The sequence below is a fragment of the Ursus arctos genome, unplaced genomic scaffold, assembly GCF_023065955.2.
Source record: "Ursus arctos isolate Adak ecotype North America unplaced genomic scaffold, UrsArc2.0 scaffold_33, whole genome shotgun sequence".
In the NCBI taxonomy this organism is placed as follows: Eukaryota; Metazoa; Chordata; class Mammalia; order Carnivora; family Ursidae; genus Ursus; species Ursus arctos.
In genome coordinates this window covers 4,185,958-4,205,051 of record NW_026623019.1, presented here as the reverse complement: position 1 = coordinate 4,205,051, position 19,094 = coordinate 4,185,958, and the positions used below count along the sequence as shown (strand labels likewise).

The following is a 19,094-nucleotide window of genomic DNA, read 5'->3' as shown; positions in this document are numbered from 1 at the left end:
TTGACGAACTCCTCACCCCCTCTGAAAACCCCTGGGCCAGGCAGAAACCTTGCAGGAGGCTTCTGAACGAGAATCCACCTTCTCCCCAGGTTGCTGGCCTCAAATTAAATTAAGCTCAAATTCCTTTCCAATCAAAATTATCTCTTGAGTATTGGCCTTTCGAGCAAGTGACAGACCGCTGAACTTGGAGTTCAGTAACAGGAGCGAGAAGCAAGAGGAAATCAATCACAGAGACCCTGCTTTGAAAAGTCTGTATCTGAATGCGCTGTGACAAAGCGTGCGTCTGTTTCCATGCACGTGTAAAAATGAAGAAACGTGATGGGGATGAAGGGGGGCACTTGTGCGGAGCCCTGGGTGGTGTATGGAAGGGCTGAATCCCTATACCGTACACCTGCTACTAATATTATACTAATATTATACTGTATGTTAACTACCTGGAACTAGAATTTTAAAAAATTAAATTAATTACTTAATTAAGTCAAATATGAACTAAAAGATAGATATGATTGGCAATTTCCCTGCCTTCAGAAGGGGGCATATTCTAAGACTGGATCAATCAGACAAGTTGCAGTTCCCTTTTTCTCTTGACCTTGCATATACACATTCTTACCATGAGGAGGATCTGTGGTTTGTGTTTCTTGGACAAATCAATGATATCCACTCCATTATAGTAGAGATTTTCGAAGCAGCCGTGAAAGTTTTTATGTGGGAATGCCACTGATTTTCCGTGTCCAGGAATCCCTCCAAAGCTGATCTTAGAAAGAAAAAAATGACATAAATAATATTGTTTAATGATTTTCTGATTATCTGCCTAAAATATTTATGCTTAGCAGGTATAGGATAATTGCCTCAAGCCTATCTGGCATTATTTTAACATCATGTTAACTTCAAGTGAAGTTTTAGATGTCGATTTACCAATGCTTTCTTTATCATATTTAGATAAGTAGTTTAAACACCCTTCTTGGAATTTGCTACTGAAATGGCTATGTCACTTTAGTTGACGGGGAATGTTGTACGTTCATTTCCACGGTCACTCTTGATCTGTGTGACAATGCAGCTGAGTGTGATGACATTCTACTTTATAAACCTTTCTAGAACCCAGACTTCAGGGTCCTGGTCTTTGCCATGACGCCGCTGATAGGTTAGAATAATGAAGCCATTGATAATCTCATTCGAGACCAGGCTCTCCAGCTGGCCTCCTCTGCTGAGGCCACTTATACTAAATGAATGTTGAAATCATCCCATTTGCTCTGATAGATGTGCTGAGCAGAACTGGCAGAACAAAAGGTGTACTTCAGCAGGTTATCTACGTGTGGGCAACATGCTGCGAATATGTTAAGCCTTTAAATATCCCGAGAAACAGTATTTTGAGTCGTGTGCGTTTGGCTCTCTTGTTCCTCGAAAAAGCAGGTTGGAATATGCGTTGATTACTTCTCCAAAGTACCCTAGATTGCTAATTCTGTTTAGGATTGCCCTAAAACACAAAGAAATCTCCAAGGGAATGGTTCACAGCCAACACCAGATGTAACACAGAAGAACTGTCCGAACGAACGCGTTTTAATGTGCTGCCTGTCGTACTGATAGCCCTTCATGTACATATTTCCCGAATTTAATGACAACTTCCTCTCACGTGAAAACTAACATCGATGAGTGACACAACGTCTCAACAGCGCACGTGTGTATCTCCCACCGTGCTGATGACACCCGTGGGAGACGTTTCACCAGAATTCCAAATTATTAGCAAAGGAATTTCTCTGGGTAGTGGTATTTTCTTAGAAGGTTCTGTTGCATTTAAGTAATAAAATCTGTAATACTGAAAAAGTAATGTTCACACCTCATAATCAAGATCCAAATAGCTGGACTCGCCCTTTGCCTGGAAATGCTGAGTGTGCCTGTCCACCGTGAAGTTGACGTGTGAGTTCAGGAGCTCGACGAGGACAGAATGCCAGTGCTGGTCGTCCAGCAGGCTGCCCAGGGTGAGGGTCACATGGGCGTCAGGGGAGGGCAGGTTAGCATGGCCTAGAAGGACAGGAGAAGCAAATGAACCGCTCCATCCAACTCAATACCATGGCCGCCACATGGGAGGTCGTCACTTCTCCCAATTACTTTCCTTACATCCTTCTATCCCGAGAACTGGTCAGCTGCTTTTATCTTAGCCTTATATATGACCTTTTCTCACTAGTGACTGATTTCTCTGTTTCTTATTTTATGATTGTTAATTACTGCATTTTCATTTCTCTTGAAAATATCTTCTTCCTAGAACCTCATGTATAGTACTACCTCCTAAATTCAGGGATCCACTCCTGTCTTTACAAATTACCAGGTTATTTACTGAACATGTACAAATGGTCTTACACCATGATCAAACTATAAAACTTTTTACAGTGAAGATATTCAGGATACATGCATGTTGTCCGTAGTACACTTCAACTGTGGAGCGACCATGGTTCCATTTGCCTAGACCATTCTGGTTTACACCTGTTGCTTCAGAGTAATTATTTATAGGGTCTTCTTTCTTTCTCAGAAGTGTTCTGGTTTCAGGATAAATTGACTACTTAACTGTGAAAAACTGAATATTAAATGATACTTTCATCTAAATAAGCATATTTTCGAAAACACCCACTTGTAGTTTTTTACCTGAATTAAGGGATAAGATGAGTTTTCCTTTAACTAACTCCAGGGTGATGTGTTTGCCATTTTGTCCTTCTCTGTGGAGTAGAATCCCATCAGTCTGCCTGGTTTTAAATTTCAAAGAAATAACATCTTTTGTTGGACTCACGGATTTCTGATTAAATGTGTATAGCAAGGAGCTTTTTCCATCAAAATTAACCATCTCAGATCCTACAGCAGGAGACATTAAAAAGTAATCTAAGTATATCTTTACTCATGCATCGAAATGAGCAAGTCGACACAAACACACGCATACGTAATATATCTCCGGTTTGTTTAGTACAGGGGGGAAAAACGGTGCTGCCGATTCTCCCTTGATACCAGTAGTTGACATCCCTAAACCCCACTGTTTGCCTTTTCTGACATTTTCCCTAACATGTATCAACTAGAAATACTTCTGCTGACTAAGTCCATTTGCTTCTGCCTTTCTATTGGCCACTTTACGTCCTATAAACAATGAAGATCGGTAAAGAAGTTGAAGTCACTCCCCGCCGCAGCACATCAGGGCTACGAAGCTGCCATTGTCCCTCACCTTTCTGATAGTCTCATTTTCCCAACTACCGAGTTCACTTGCATTCTGTTTATTGAAAAAGTTATATGTTATCATTAACATAAAAAGAACATTGGTCAAAGCAACTGAAGACGGAACAAGAGATCCACAAAGGGATTCATATTACCCAGAAAAATCTCTCATATTTTTCGTATTTCATAAGTAAAAAGACAAGACGTTATTGTGCCTTAAGACAAAAACCGGAAGATTTTACTCATATGTGGAATCTAAAAACAAAAGAAATGGATAGACAAACAGAAAGTAGAACCAGACCTATAAATGCAGAGAACAAACTGGTGGCTATTAAAGGGACAGGGTGCGGGGGATGGATAAAATGGGAGAAGGGGATTGGCAGGTAGGGACTTCCAGATATGGAGTGAATGAATAAGTCGCGGTATGAAAGGTACAGCTAGGAAATATAGGCAACTATATTGTAATCCAGTTGTATGGGGACACAGGGCAGCTACGCTTGTGGTGCATCGTATAGCCTGTAAAGTCGTCGAATCACTATGTTGTACACCTGACACTAATGTAACATCGTGTGTACACTTCACTCAAATAAATTTTTTAAAAAGGAAATTTTAAAAAATGTGTAGGTGCAATAAATGAAGGTGTAAGAGAAAGCCAGTGAAACAGGAAGCTGGTGTCTTTCGAGCCAATGATACGATGTCGTTTAACTTCACAAAACCCTATACCTAATGACACTGGGACCGATTTCATTCAGATGAACCAAAGTATTTACAGTAAACCCTTTATGTTTGCAACTCTAAGGAATCATTTATTTCATGCAGCCACCTTTTGAAAATTCAGGAGTTTGATTTTGATTCCCATACATGGTGGAAAATACATAAACACGGAAGTGTGTCTAGAAATCACGGAAACAAGCAATTATTCTTCATTGCATAGTTAAATGAATGTCTGATAAAAACATAACCCTTTGTCAAATTAAAATGATGTCCTTTAGCACGTCAGATGACAATACAGTAATGAGAATTTGATAATGAAGGATTTAAATGATTTCACATTTTACTAGTATAGTTTATCTGCCAGCAAGTCACTGAAAGGCAATGATAATAATTAAGGCTCATTTCTGCAGTTAGCGAAGAAGAAATGTTTATTCCACGAATGATTTTATCAGGTTTATTTTGATCAGATCGTGTTTGTCCCCAGCTTCCCTACTGCCACCATTGCTTTGTAAGAGTAACACTGGTCTTCTAGGGATGAGGATGTCCTGCCGTGTTGGCTAAGCACAGATTACTGGGCCCCATCCCAGATTGTGACTCTGCTGGCCTGGGGTGGGACCTGAGAATCTGCATTTCTGACGTGTTTCCTAGCAATGTTGATGCGGCTGGTCTGGTGACTACATATGAGAACCACTGCTCTAAAGAACCTAAATTATATTTCCTGGAACATTCCCCTTGGGCAAAATGGAGTAGTGAAAAATTTATTCAATCTGTAGAAACACAAAAGAATGGCCTTGAAACCCTTTTGTTCTCATGTTTTCGTTTTCTCTCCAATGAGATCACTAACACTTGTATCTAGAACAATCAACCACATGTTAATCATCACATTATATCTTATGAGGCACATTTAACATGTATTTTGACAGGTTCACTAAGCCTATAAGGGGACTGAATGATAACCTAGATATGTCGTCAATGGAATAAAGCAAAACCACTTCAAACAATATATCTTGTGGTAGTCCTGGTAGTTTCATTAAAATCTTAAATGATAACAAACTTAAGCTCAGTGTAGAGGGTAAAAACAGCACAGATAAAATTCAGGAATTGCTTTTAGAAGTCTGCAATGTGAGGCTGCTCCTTCTCTTCATCTGAAATGACTCACATAACTCTGCAGCCTGTACAGCCCCACAAGTTAATTTTTAAAGGGTCGTTAAAAAAAAAAAGAATCATGGCAGAGAGCACAGGTACCCACAAAGCCTAAAATGTGTGCTGTCTGGCCCACACAGAGGTTTCTCATCCCTCACTCTGCAGCATCAACCAGTGATGCTCTCCGTGCCGGATTCCTGACTGCTTACAGGTGGCCGTGATAAGAACCAGCTCACGGCCAGACATGTTGGGATCCTTCTTCAATTTAAAAATTAAAAACCCTATTTGAGATGGGAAATCACAAATTTAATTATTTTTGTTGATCTGCCTGTTGCATAATTCAATACACTTCATTTGTGGCTATTCCTGAATATGTATTTATGAGGTCAAAAAATAGGTAAATATTTTGGCTCCTGTGTAGTAATATAAAAGATTGGTTTTATAGGGACAGTCTTCAGATTCCACTTTGGCAGGGATTTTGCTTTGGCAAATACCATTTTGTTATTAAAAGACCATTTCCTCCTCATTTTCCCTCCATCCTCTCCCCTCACACTGCCCTGACTTAATTTCCATCCGTTCCGCAAGTACAGCTTCATTTTCATTTAACATGGGTGTAGCACCCACTAGGTGCTGGGATGCTGGGATGAAACCCAAGGGGACAGACGTGGTCTGGCCCTCCCAGAGCTGACACTGCTTCCCTCACCTTCTCACTTCTGCTATCATGAAAGAACGCATTTCACCAGGAATATTCTAGTCTTACTGTGGGTTGCTAAGGAAACTGGTGACAAGGAAGCTCACAGTCAGGCTGGAGGAAGTAGGAGCAAGGGGGCTCTTCTCTGGGGAAGTGTCTGGAAAGAAAGAATGTAAGACCTTACCAATCACATGGCACCTGTCACATGCAAATTACAGATAGGCACCCAACAGTAGCCAACACGGTTCAAACAACGGGCTATACTGTGGATCAAGAAGCCCCAGTGTGAAGCCCACATGATAAATAAGAGTACACGTTGTTACAAAGATGACTTGCAACAGGAATATTTAGATTGGAGACTCGATTATAGGCCCTGTGAAAGAGAATCAATTCTACAAAATGTTGTTTACTTACAAACGTTCATAAATCAATCTGAATATCTGAAAACAAACTGACAAGTCACTAAATAGAACATTTTTAAACATGTATCACTCAAACACAATTTTGAAAGGCAACAGATTTTTAAAAATTAAACCAAAACATCATATTGTGGGACAGTGAGTTTGCAGTAGCTAGCTCTCCAAGTGTGGATGGGGGGCAGCCCCAGGCAGGCACCCCTGAGTGCAATCTCCACTAAGTAGAGGCTCCCCTCACCTGCATGCCACCTGTTAGTGATAGGCATGAAAATATAACCTCAGTTAATAACACGAATAATTCTAAATTAAAATCATATAAAATCGGAAAAGACACTTTCTATTTTCAATTAAGTACCACATTTTCTATTTGGGGATATAGGTTCTTTACTCTTACAATAGATGAAACTATTGTTTCCCATCCTAATTCATAATAAGTGACCAGTTTCAAGTACCCCAATTATTTAATTAGTTGAATTAATACAAAGACATTTTTCATGAAGCCTTCTTATAAAAGTTAAGTGTGATGTTCAGGGGTAATGTAATGCATTATTTTGGTGTTTTTATTCAAATAAAAAAAGTTAGAGTTGATTATTTGTATTATTATGGCATTTAAAATTTTATTATATTTATATCACATATATTTATATTACATATATTTATATTGCATATATAAATTTATATTTATATTACATATATGTTTATATTTGATGACTATCAGTAACAATATGATGAAAAAAGGGGCCCACACATACTAGTCGTTTAGGGAAAGAAATCCATTTTACCAGCGTGAGACTAGATTTGTACTGATAGAATCACAGCCTCTGGATCTGGTCCCACAAACAGCCTTTCAGAACAACACAGAGCAGTAGCTCAGAGAAAGGGCTGGAGTTGCCCTGTGAGGATCCAAATCCTGATTCTATTGTGGAAACCTTAACCCATCTGTGCCCGTTTCCTCCTCTGTAGAGGATGAAGAGGTCTTTCCCACACAACACTGAATGGAGTATTAAATAAGTCAACATCTAGACAGTGTGCGCAACAGTGCCTGAAACACGGGTGTTGGCTACATTATTACGTGAGAGCGCTGGGCAACGAAAAGGAAGCGCCACGAGAGTGAGAGCTGCATTTATGACTTCGGCTCCTGATCAAGATGGAGTAATTAGATTTACTCTCTCACTTGAAGCCAGAAAAAATAGTTGGGGGGGAGGGCACATAAAACAATGGTTTTCATGACGCCCAAGAGATGAAAGACATACAAGATAAGCCCAGGAACACCACCTGGGGCACTGCCTCGAGAGAGATTCCAGGTCATAGAGCAGGAAGGAGAGACAAGGGCAGAGCCCAGCAGACGCCCTGAGAAGAGGACATAGAGTCAGGAGTCTGGTGGGAACAAAGCCCCTGGTGTCCACTGGGAAAGCATGGAGCAGAGAAGGATAAACGGGGAGAACACTGGTGATCAGCATTCAGCAAAGTATGGATCAGTGCGTGCGAGTGGTAAAGCTCATCAAGACCAGGAAATGAACCATCGAAAAGGATGAATGGGAAAGAACGATGGCTGAACACAGGGTTGGGAATAGCGCCCACTGCATCATCCAGACTGGAAACCTCCCCAGTCTTTGCCATTGGGTGGTGGGTCTTACCTTAGTGGTGGGAATAACTACCCTAAACCAAACATTGCTCCGGTGTGGGCTAACAAATTGTAAAAGCAAAACCTAAAAGGATCCAAATCCATTCAATTCAATGCGTCCTTGAAGAAAACTCAAGCTATAAGAAAGCAAAAATATCCAGCATCCAACAAGGTAAAAATCAAAATGTCTGGATTCTACTCAAAAATTTCCAGGCATACAGGGAAGCTGGAAAGTATGACCCACAATGAGGAAAAAAATCAATCAAAACAGAACTGACACAGATGTTATAATTAGAAAAGAAAGACACTAAAGTAGTTGTTATAACTGTCATCCATATGTTCAAAAAGTCAAGTAGATACACAAAAGACTTTTTAAAAAGTGAAAATTACAATGTCTGAGTTGGAAAATACACTGAATGGGATTCCTGGCAGATAAAACATTGCAGAAAAATAGACCAGTGAACTTGAAGACACAGTAATAGCAATATTTTTAAGTGAAACAAAGAGGAAATAATAATAATTTAAGAAGACAAAAACCAGGACATCAGTGAAGTCATGTAACAAAACAAAGTCAAACAGCCTGATACATGTTTTATCAATGATAACTGGGTCCCTGATGGAAAAGAGTGAAGGGAAAATATAGAAAAAATATTTGAAGAAACAATGGCTAAAACTTTCCAAAGCTGATGAAAACTATAAACCCACAATTTCAAATAGCCTGATGAGCTCTGAACACAAGAAACAGAATAAAATAAAACAGAATCAAACCAGAAACAAATTGTTCAAAATCTTAAAAGCAACTAAAGAAAAAAAGGTCATGTCACATTCAGAGAAACAAAATTACAGATGGCGGCGGATTTCTCAGTGGAGAGGATGCAAGTGTGGAAACAGAAGAGCGCCATCTTGAAAGTGATGAACCTAGAATTCTATACTGAGTTAAAATAACGTTAAAAAATGAAGGCGAAATACCAACTTTCTTCAGACATACAAAACGTGAAAGATGCCTCATCGGCAGATCTATGCTGCAAGAAAATATTAAATGAAGTCTTTGCGGGGAAGGAAAATGAAATGTGGAAACAGAGATCAATACAAAGGAAGAAAGAACATCAGAATTTACATGGGTCAATGAATATTATCTCATTGTGTATAAAACATAAACTCTACATTGCATATAAAATAGAATGTTAACAACAGGCTTATAAATATCAACACATGTTGAGGTTGCTAAATAAAGCCTATAAATTTTTACTGCAACAGTCTATACGTTTTTAAGATAAACACAGTATTTTAAGTTTTTTAAAGTAGGCTTCATGCCCCGCATGGAGCCCAACGTGGGACTTGAACTCACGACCCTGAGATAGAGACCTGAGCCGAGATCAATGGACGCTTACCTGACTGAGCCACCCAGATGCCCCAAATAAACACAATATTTTAAAATGCCAATTACATGTTTTATTTCCTTCTCCTCTTTCCTGTGTACCCATTTTATTTTCAATGCCTAATTTGACACAGGACAAGAGTGTCACGTGGATGACTGGTAGACCCCCATGGTGTTGGCCATTCTATGCCTACATATTCCATATTCCTAAGGATTCATGCACTCCCTTCCTTCCTCTTTTCTCCTCTTCCGTCCTCCCCTCCTTCTTTCTCCCTTCCCTTATTCAAACAATCAACACACTAATAAACGTAAGATTACATTACAAGAGCACACCACCACATGATGAGAATGGTATGAGTTCAAGGGAACGCTTGAGAAGACACTGACCATGAACGCAAGGAGTCAAAGTAGAAAAGGAGGAAGAGAAGATACCCCAAAAGATGAATAACAATGGAGAAAGAAATGAAGGTGGACCTGGGGCCAGTGTCCGTGTCTGTGGCTACAGAGATCTGTGTCGAGGATGTCAACGTGGAATTGATCAGAGTGTGTAAATGGTATTGAAAATTTAAGAAAGCAGAGGAACCCAAATGGAGACCTTTTTGGAGTGGGATACAAAGCCTAGAACAAGTCCTTGGGGAATACGGCACTGGACACACAAGACTGTTGGAGGGGGCGAGGAACTCTAAGAAGACGCCACATGCTCCATGTCCACTCTAGGAGTCAGGCGAGAGGAGGGATTTTCAGGTACAGAACCTGTGTGTGCCAAGCCAGGAAGCCATGAAAAATGCCTGGTGTTTGTAGGAATAACGAGGATCACTGTAATTGGAGTTTCAAGAAATGAAACCAAAAAGAGAAGTTGCATCTAAGAGACATTATATGCCAAGATAAGCAATCTGGACATTTTCTCAATATCAACAGAGCAGTGAAAATAGAAATGGGGGAAAAAAAGACAATAATTAGCACTTTGGGCTATAAACCATATCATATTCAATTACTGTCAAAAATAAAAGTGCAAAGCTCTATGCTTGAACAATTATTCTTATTAATAATAAAAATGAAGACAATACAGAGGCCCCACTATTAATAAGGAAGGTACTTTGCCTAGTTTTACAAGTCGCGATGATTATTATCAGTCTAGTTTTATGCTAGGAGCCCCCTGGGCTCGACAGCTCATGTTTACTGAATTTAGGAGGCATGAAGGCCCTTCTGGGGACCAGGCCCGCAGCTCTGATCTCCCTGGTACTGACCTCTGACCCAAGGAACTGGTGTAATATCTCCTCACGAAGAACATCCAGCTAATGGCAAATTGCCATCAAAGACCATGTTCTGCTTTGAAGTCAGTAAACCTGAAGTTGTTTCCACAGTAATGGGAGAAAGGAGAAGCTAATTTTATGGGATCAAAGAGAAAACGCAGATCAGATGTCCCAGCTTGCAGCGGTAAGCACGTTCATGGATCTCAGAAGCAAAAGGAGGGAAGGAGATGGCCAATGGATAGAGGGGAAAAAGGCTGACAGCATCACAACACCATCTGCACTGCACGGAAATGCCAACACAGAGGTGGGGTTTGGAAACGGAGCGAAAGCGGAGCCTGTCCTCAGGAAGACGGATGGAGCTGAGGCCGAAGGGGACCCTTGAATCTAGGATGGGGATGCTTCTGGGATGGTGAGCCTCACATCAGGTCTCATTGTCTGTGGGGTTAGCAAAGGGCCGGTGCTGTCGTTGCTATGCAGCGATCACTGCGCCCCACAGTGCCCACACGCTCCCCGATCCCTGAGTCAGCAGAAACCAAGATTCTACGGCCCTTGTTTCAAATGCTCCTTCCTCCCTCCCTCCTGGAAGCCCCTCCCTACCCCCCAGCTCACCTTCCAAGCCCTTCGCTTTGCAAACCGACTGACCGCTCTACTCCCTAGGCCCCAGGTTCGTGTTCCGATATTTTACATTTGTTTTGTACAATTTTATGACTTCTCATAAAATTCCGACAAAGAAAATCAATCATTTTAGAAGGGCCCCCTACGTCCAATCCCTAACACAGTTCTTTGCAAGTAGCAAGTGTCTGATAAATTCTTATATGGCATGTGAGGGAATAAAGAAACGAAAGCCTGAATGATATAGAAGTTATGAGAACCAAATTTTGGGGAAAAAAAGACATAGTTTTTAAATCCTAGATCCAGTAGGTAATAGCTCTCGCAAACATCTCCAGTCCTCCTCTGAGGCAGAGAGCTTATGACTATACCAGATCCCCTTGGCTGGTGTGAGAGTTGAATGAGAAAATGTCTGTAAGGTAGGATCTGACACATTAAATATTCTGCATATGGTAGATCTTATTGATACTTTTCTGCAAAGCTAATGCTCTGATCAGGTATGAAATGAAGTGTGACCAAAAACCCAACCTCCCACGATGTTCCCATCCAGCATACTCTTTGGGTTATTCTCCAGTTTTCTAGAAGATTTTTTTAAAATAATTTTTTTTCTTTCATAGTCATTTAAGAAATTCCAGTATGTTTTGGATCATCCAAATGTCAAGTGTAGAGTCGATTCCCCCACAGATGTCACTGAATGCATTTCTGCTTGTGTTCAGGCTCACGTTGGCTGTGACTTCTGTCACTCTTCTCATCAGTGAGAAAAGAGGTAAGACACAACACAGACATGATGTTCAAACGAGGGTTCACCTCGAGGAAAGTGGGGATTCAAGCAGTGAATATGGGAGAAGCACCAAGTCATTGTGGATTACAGGGAAAACAAGATCACCTGCTGTCACCTGTGTTCCCACACCAGGGTCACCTCAGTGTCCGAGAACAGCACCATCCATCACAGTGACTTACTGTTGTCGACTCGTTAATTTTATGACGCACCCACTCTAAAACAGGTACCCTGCTCTTCTCTGGGAATCTAGGACCCTGAGGCTCCGTTCGGGCGCACCTCTACATTCAACTAGAAAATAAAGACAGCAATATCCGGCTTTCCATAACAACAGTGTTACACACAGAGCTATTTAAGAGGCTGGAAAAAGTCAAGCTCGGTTTTCAGCCTGGGCTTTAAAGCGTGCCCCTCTGTGGCTGATTTCGGGGGTGGGGGGTTGGGGGGGTAAACACCACTTACGGTATGCGCATCCGTACACTTCTATCCGCATCCCGATCCTGCCCTTAGGGTTCCAGGCTAAGGGGAGGAAGCGCAGGAACCTGGCTTCGAAGGAAGGCTGCAGTCGGTAATGCACCACACTGTCCGCGTTTGTGTTTCCTGGAAAACCCTGGGAGAGAACAGAGAAAGGGATCAATGAGCCTGCAGAGCACGGAGTTCACGCTGTCACTTCTCATGCCAGTGACAGATGGAGGCTTCACTTTGTTAATATGTGAAAGGCTGCCTGCTTTATAGAAATGCTGCTACTGTTCGAGAGGGATGTGACAACCTTTCTTCAGGGCCTGGATTAGTCAGTCACCATTGTTCTAAGCTTTCCTTATTTGCAGGGTGATTTAAATTTCAGTGGCACCATGAAGCTGGCTATAAACCTGCTACCCTTGAAGGCTTGCTTTTGGAAAGTTGCTCTTGCCTTAAGCATTTCCCTAATCTCTAAGCAGTTAAGACGTTTACATGCAGTCCCACATCCAAGGCAATCAAGCACAATGATAACTTGCAGTTTGTGCAGCAAAAACCCTCCACTCTGGGATTTGCGAGCTGGAAGGGACCTAGACAGGGTTCTAGTTCAAAAGCCTTCATCTATAAATGCAAAACCAAAGTCTAAGAAAGTAGGAAGATTCTGCAGCGGTCGGATAGCTGTCATCCAGCAAGACTAGATTCCTGGGTTTCGGATTTCAATCCCAGTGTTCTTTGTGCGTGGTCAGTTGCCCCAAGTTAGCCGCACTCCGGGAGCCCCCGGGGGACCCACAAGATGGAGGGGTGCGCTTGCTCAGCCACAGGCACCTGGCCTCATGCTAGAAGGGGCCAGCATGAAAGCAGGGCAGGCTGGTAGGATGTGTGACGTGTTTCTCATGGCGTTGATGTCCATGTAAATATCTGCACATAGGGAAACCCTTCCCAAAGAGGGGGATGCTTCTGCATATACACACATTAATTACAGTTATGTAACTAACGATTTAATCAATTTTTTAAAAGGTAACACATACATGCAAGAAAAATTACAAAATGCAACACAGACTCCAACACACAGGAAGTGCATTCCCACGCAGCCTCTCCATCCTGTCCTGGCCACCCCTCTTGAACGGCGTTTACTGAGGTGTTCCGTACTTTTATGTGGGGGGGGGGGAGAAGGATGGGTTTCAGATGACATGAATTTAGTTATCCCCTCTCAGCGAATCGACCCCCCTCACCCCTACGGTCTTGCCCACGTTAGCATTAACGCCGGCACATCAATAGTCAATACTCAGGAAGCTGTAGGGTGCGTCAGAAGATCACAGCTCGTGTGTAAGCAATTCACCTGTGCCTGCGAAGTCCACTGAGATGCTTGGCTCCTCTGTCCTGCCACCTGAGCCCCAGAACTCCTCTAGCCTCCCTTGGAACAGGGTTTCAACGGGCTCTTTCTGCTCTAAGCATTTTAGAGCCTGAGCTTTGTATCCCTTTTAAAATTGACTCCATCAATTCTTCATCCATCTCTTCATCAATTTTCCCAGATGGCCTATGCAATAGCGAAACCATAACAGCTTAAGGTTTTCCTAATCTTAACACAGCATCTTAATAGAAAATGTTGGCCCATCCAAGGACCTTACCAGTTTATGCTCTGAAAACAAAGAGTTAGAGCCCCAGCTATGGTGTGTCTCTTTTAAAATCTAACGTCAAATGTTAAATCTGTCTAAATGCTATCCGTTCTTGGAACCCGCCATCAAAAGTTCAAGTTCTGCACTCTTTGATCTCTCCAAGTTTTATCATCCAGAGAGTCAAAGATGTTCTCGTAATACTCCTTCGTATGATAGTAATAAAATTAGGGAACAAAAGACCTGAACCTTTCTTATGCTCACTTGCACTAGAAGGACAGACTCCGCTACCTGCCTGCAGTTAAAACAGTCAGATATAATCGTGCAGCACGGGAGCAAAGCTCTTAGTTCAGCCAAGAAGGATGCCTGCCTCGTCGTTTTGCTTTGTGAAACACTAGACCTGGCTTGACAACCAAACCCAACCAAACCAAGCCCAATCACCACTCAGGCTTGTAAGCCATAACAAGCATGTATGAAGAGATGGAACTAAGAATATAGAAAACTCAAATGCAATGGCAGTGCCAGTCTCAGACACTATGATCCTTCCTCTCGGCCAGTGAATGAAACATCAGCTGGGAGGCCCTTGGTCGTCTCTCTCTTTCTCAGTGAAAGTGTAATCTTTGCCAGACATCACCTATTTTTCAAGGGTTAGCAACTGTTATGCCGAGATCAGGTAAACCCTTTCCACTGCCGCCATGCTCCGAACGGGAAGTTGGGAATGTGCTCTCCCCACCCCAACCCTCCTGCTGGAACCACAGGATGGCCTGCACAGGAGCTGCACTGTACCAACGCCACCACTTTCCAGCACACGGTCTTAGCTATTATTATGGGTTGTCAGCCACACTTCCTTCACCTACAAAACCAGCTTGGTCAAACCTAACCCTAAATTTTGAGGTGCTACTAAGTGAGATAATATCTGAAAAGTCATGTTCCCACACCTGCATGGAGGTAGGCGGTCCACGAGCACTGGCCACTGGGGCCGTGGCCTTGGCTGCCATTTTGGGTATTGTGGGCGCATGTGGCAGAAGAAGCTCATCTGTCAAACTGCATCCTGCTACTTACATCCTGACTCAGGTTCAATACCCAAGACATGTAGATCAATACTCAAGGGAGGGACATCGGTTCCTACATTCACTGTGAAGCCAAAATTGTAATTCAACCTAAGAACTGAAGTCAATATTTATTTGAGTGTAACTGACAAAAATTTTTAACCTCAGTATAAACCGTATAATGAAATGATTTCCTAGGAAGGATACTTTAACAGATTGTTTTATTTTCCTTGGATATCATGACTACCTTCTGAAGTACTGTGTTTATTGGATATCAGTCCTCAACACTGTACTTCAGACTGTGATGACGATGCCATGCAGGAAAGGAATTTCCGGTTCTGTTTTAATAGAATTTAGACAGAATACTATTTAAGAAATATTTCAAGTGACAATAGTGTCTTCATAGTCTATGAAAAGAGGAGATTCAGAAAGCACTCTTTACAACTTCTGAGAATCTGCATACAAAACAAAACATTCGTCACGTATAATTTTAATTATATTCCAATACTTGGAATGTATGTATGTGTATACATCTATGCAATTATCTTTATTCACTCTAATTTTAAGGCATTACATTATTCTCGTCTTACGTAGAACTATCAACACTCCCTTTGGGTACAAATCAATAATACATTTCTTCAAAGATACAGAAATTAAATGAAATGAGTTTGGCACAGGGGGGATCCCTACTAGCATGGCCCTCTCACTTTTGGGGCTCATTACTGAAATGATCCCATATATTTTTGCAAAGTCAATGTTTATCTCTAAAGAGGTGATACAATCTATTCTTTGCCTTACATACTTTTGCTTTGGTGTTTCCAGGACAGACGTGGATTCACAGGCCACACGAAGGCTGGCAGGAACAAAGGCTCACTCTCTGTTCTCATAAGTGGGAAGGTAAAGACCCCATCTTTCCCATCTCTCGTTACAGGAGCGACCTTGGGGAAGCCCTCATTTTTGTGTGTAAAGAACAAGAAAACCTCTCTTACAATTTAGATGAGTTAGTGTAACGAGGTTCACGGGCTTGTCTTTCTGGCACCCCTCTCAGCTCGCCTAGCATTAAGAAACAAACCAACAAAACCCTCCCCACTATTGATCACCAGGAACACTTCGGTTGGACATGGACTCAATATTCAATCACTTTAAAGGCATCACAATTGAATGTTTCATCCACTATTAGGGACAGAAGATGTCTGATGAAGTCTTCCGTTTCCACGTTAGCTATATTGAAGGCAATCCGAGTCCGCAGCTTGGGCTCCACTCACGTGCTATAAATGTGTTTCCAAAATAATTTGTTTTCGGAATCGATGGCCTTCTGAAAAGCTGCCAACTCTGCAATGAGTTCAGTTAGCAGTCACATGAGTAGGATCTAAATCATAAGAAAGGATCGTTAGGAGGCTCACGTGGAGCCGTGTAACGTGAGTCATCACAATTTTGCGTTAAAGTCAACAAATGACCTTCGAGTTGCCTATTACGTATTTGTTATTTTAGGTTTTAAATATCTGTGTCCTAGGAAAGGCTTTTATATCAATCCCTTATTTCAAGATATAAGTGACATTGCTTATAGAAATAGGTCTCAGTGATTTTAAAAATAAATAAATATTAAGCCTCTACTCTGGGTCCCTAGGAAATCCGAGCTTCATTATTCACTCATGCTGTTCATTTTATTTTAAGACCTCTGAGGTAGGAGGGAGGATGTTGCTGGGATTAAGAGAGTGTGCAGGAATCCCCGAGCTCTAATTCTGGCTATTTTAATTAAGGAGCCATGATGGTCTTGGCCAAGATGCTTAAATCTCCCCACATCTCAGCTTCTTCATGAGTAATGGGGGAATAATAGTAATTATTGTTATTATTAAAAATAATATTTTTCCCTGTTATTTCCAGAGGCTCACGGACCATGAAAGGATGTACTAAAATTATTTCCTATAGTTAGACCATGTAAAAGTTGTACTCAGGTGCTTTAAAGTAAATGTTCTTGTTGTAATTTATTTTTAGTATTTGAGTGCACTAGAAAGTACTATAATATTTATATATAAATAAAACAAGGAAAGTATCCTCCTTCTCCTTTAGCTTTATTGCGTGAACTGGATTGAGAGGTCAAATGTATGACCTGGAAGAAGTGGCTCACCCCTTGAGATCTCAGTTAACCAGGTGCTTTGCGCCAGGTGAACACTAAAGTTTTAACTTGTGCAGATGCGTTGACTTCAACAGTGTTCTAGAAAGTGAACGAGTAATCTCTCTTCTCACTTAAAACAAGCGAACATGTACCTCACGTGCACTTAAAAGATCTGCTTGTGTGTAATCTGCATGTATCAATGCACAGAATATGTACCTTACAGGCGTGTATGTAATATCTTCTGATGGGAAAATCTCAATGTGTTGGAAAAAGTATGCACTTAATACTTATTAAGTAGTGGAAGCAAGTCACAAAATCAAACCAGTAACTGAGCAAAAAGACACAACCACCTCTCTGTGTCCCAGCACCTTCCCCCACTTCGAGACGGAACCCGTCCTGTGACTGAGCACAGCTACCCTACACAGAAACCCACAGTGCCTGGCCCTGGAATCATCCACACCCCAGGGCCAATGTCGATGCAGGAAACAGGGTCCCAAATGCTGCTCTTCATTAACGTGCTTTTGCTATCTGTGCTGTATTAAAAAGGGCAATGGCAACATTACCAAAATATTGTTGAAATAACGTATTTTTAAAACACATTGCTGAGTTGTAGGCTTTTACTGTTTAGTTTTACCTTCTGCTTGAAATATGAACCCAGGACAGAAGACAGGTTCCCTTGACTCTGCAGTAAAACTAATGTGGATTTCTCAACACTCTTCCCTTCCCAATCTTCCTCAGTGATCAGGAGAAATACATTTTATAAGATATCTGAAAGGCCCATTAGTGTTTGCAAAGAAGTTCAAAGTAGAGAAAAAGAAAAAAAAAATTTTTCCAATAGCAACAAGATCATACTTGAAAAACAACGTATGGTTATTGGAAACAATACCAGAATATCACACTAAGTGTGTGATATGATACACAGCATAAGCTTATTTTGTGAAAACTGAATTAGCTTTCAGTATTTGAAGAGTGACACAAAACAGTAAAATGAGTATTGCCAGTGTTATAAGAAATGCCTCAAATGAGCATTTAATAGTGTACATCTCCTATCAGCAACTTGAAGGAATTAAATAAGCTAACTGAATGAAAAGAATTAAATATAACATTTAAACTGGACTCTAGGCATAGTTTTGAAGGCATTCCTTAACAATTCAGGTTATATACGTTCAAAATAGTGATATATCAAATAGGTTATTTGTACAAAATTTAGGAAGATTTCTCATTGAGAAGTACCAGTGACTTAAAGTGAAATCAGAATGTACTTAATTCAACATTAAAATACTTCATAAAGTAGGAGTTCATCTAACTTACTGTGATGGGCTGAATTGTGTGCCCCCCACAAACTCATATGTGGAAGCCAGAACTCACAGTACTTCAGAACATGACTGTGTTTGGAGACAGGGTCGATAAAGAGGTGATTAAGGTAAAATGAGGCCCTTAGAATGAGTCCTAATCCACTGGGTTGCTACAAGAGGAAATCTGGATGCACCGAGTGACCCCAGGGAACATGCACGTGGAGGGAAGACCACCTGAGCACCCAGCATCAGTTACAGCACGATAAACTAGGGGAAAAAAAACTTCACACTAGTGTTAGACATCTTGAACAAAAACTCCATTTTTAAATAATTTCTGAGGGAGAGTGAATACCACTGAGCAACTAAATAAATGCTTCTAAACCATTCTATGTGGATTTTCATTTCTTTCAAGAGGCTAACTGCCAGGGTGCCTGGCTAGCCCAGAGAAGCGTGTGACTCTTGATCTTAGGGTCAGGAGTTCGAGCCCCACATTGGGTGTAGAGATTAAATAAACAAACAAAAAAATAAATAAACTTTAAATAAATGCATATTTTTAAGAAAGAGGCAAACTGCCCATTTTAATATAGGGGAACAAACAAACATTCCTGCAGCAGTGGAATGAAAATTTTTTCCATTCAAAATTTTCTTCTCCAATCAGATATTTGGATTTATCCTACACTCTGTTTATAAGGCAAACATACTTACCATCCCAAGATTTTGCTGTCGTATATACAAAAAATAAAAGTCATTTCTGAGTGATAGTCATAATT

At 41.1% G+C, this 19,094-nt stretch overlaps 1 protein-coding gene across 1 annotated transcript in view; it reads right to left on the bottom strand.

Moving 5' to 3' along the window:
- Window positions 1–19,094, bottom strand: part of LOC113270144 (contactin-associated protein-like 3) — a 149,332-nt gene that overhangs the window by 85,530 nt on the left and 44,708 nt on the right. Inside the window, exons 3-6 of the mRNA XM_044391241.3 lie at window positions 12,258–12,405; window positions 2,638–2,841; window positions 1,835–2,019; window positions 611–754 (exon numbers count right to left, since the gene is read on the bottom strand). Coding sequence (XP_044247176.1) covers window positions 611–754; window positions 1,835–2,019; window positions 2,638–2,841; window positions 12,258–12,405 — 681 coding nt within the window. The remainder of the gene's footprint in view (window positions 1–610; window positions 755–1,834; window positions 2,020–2,637; window positions 2,842–12,257; window positions 12,406–19,094) is intronic.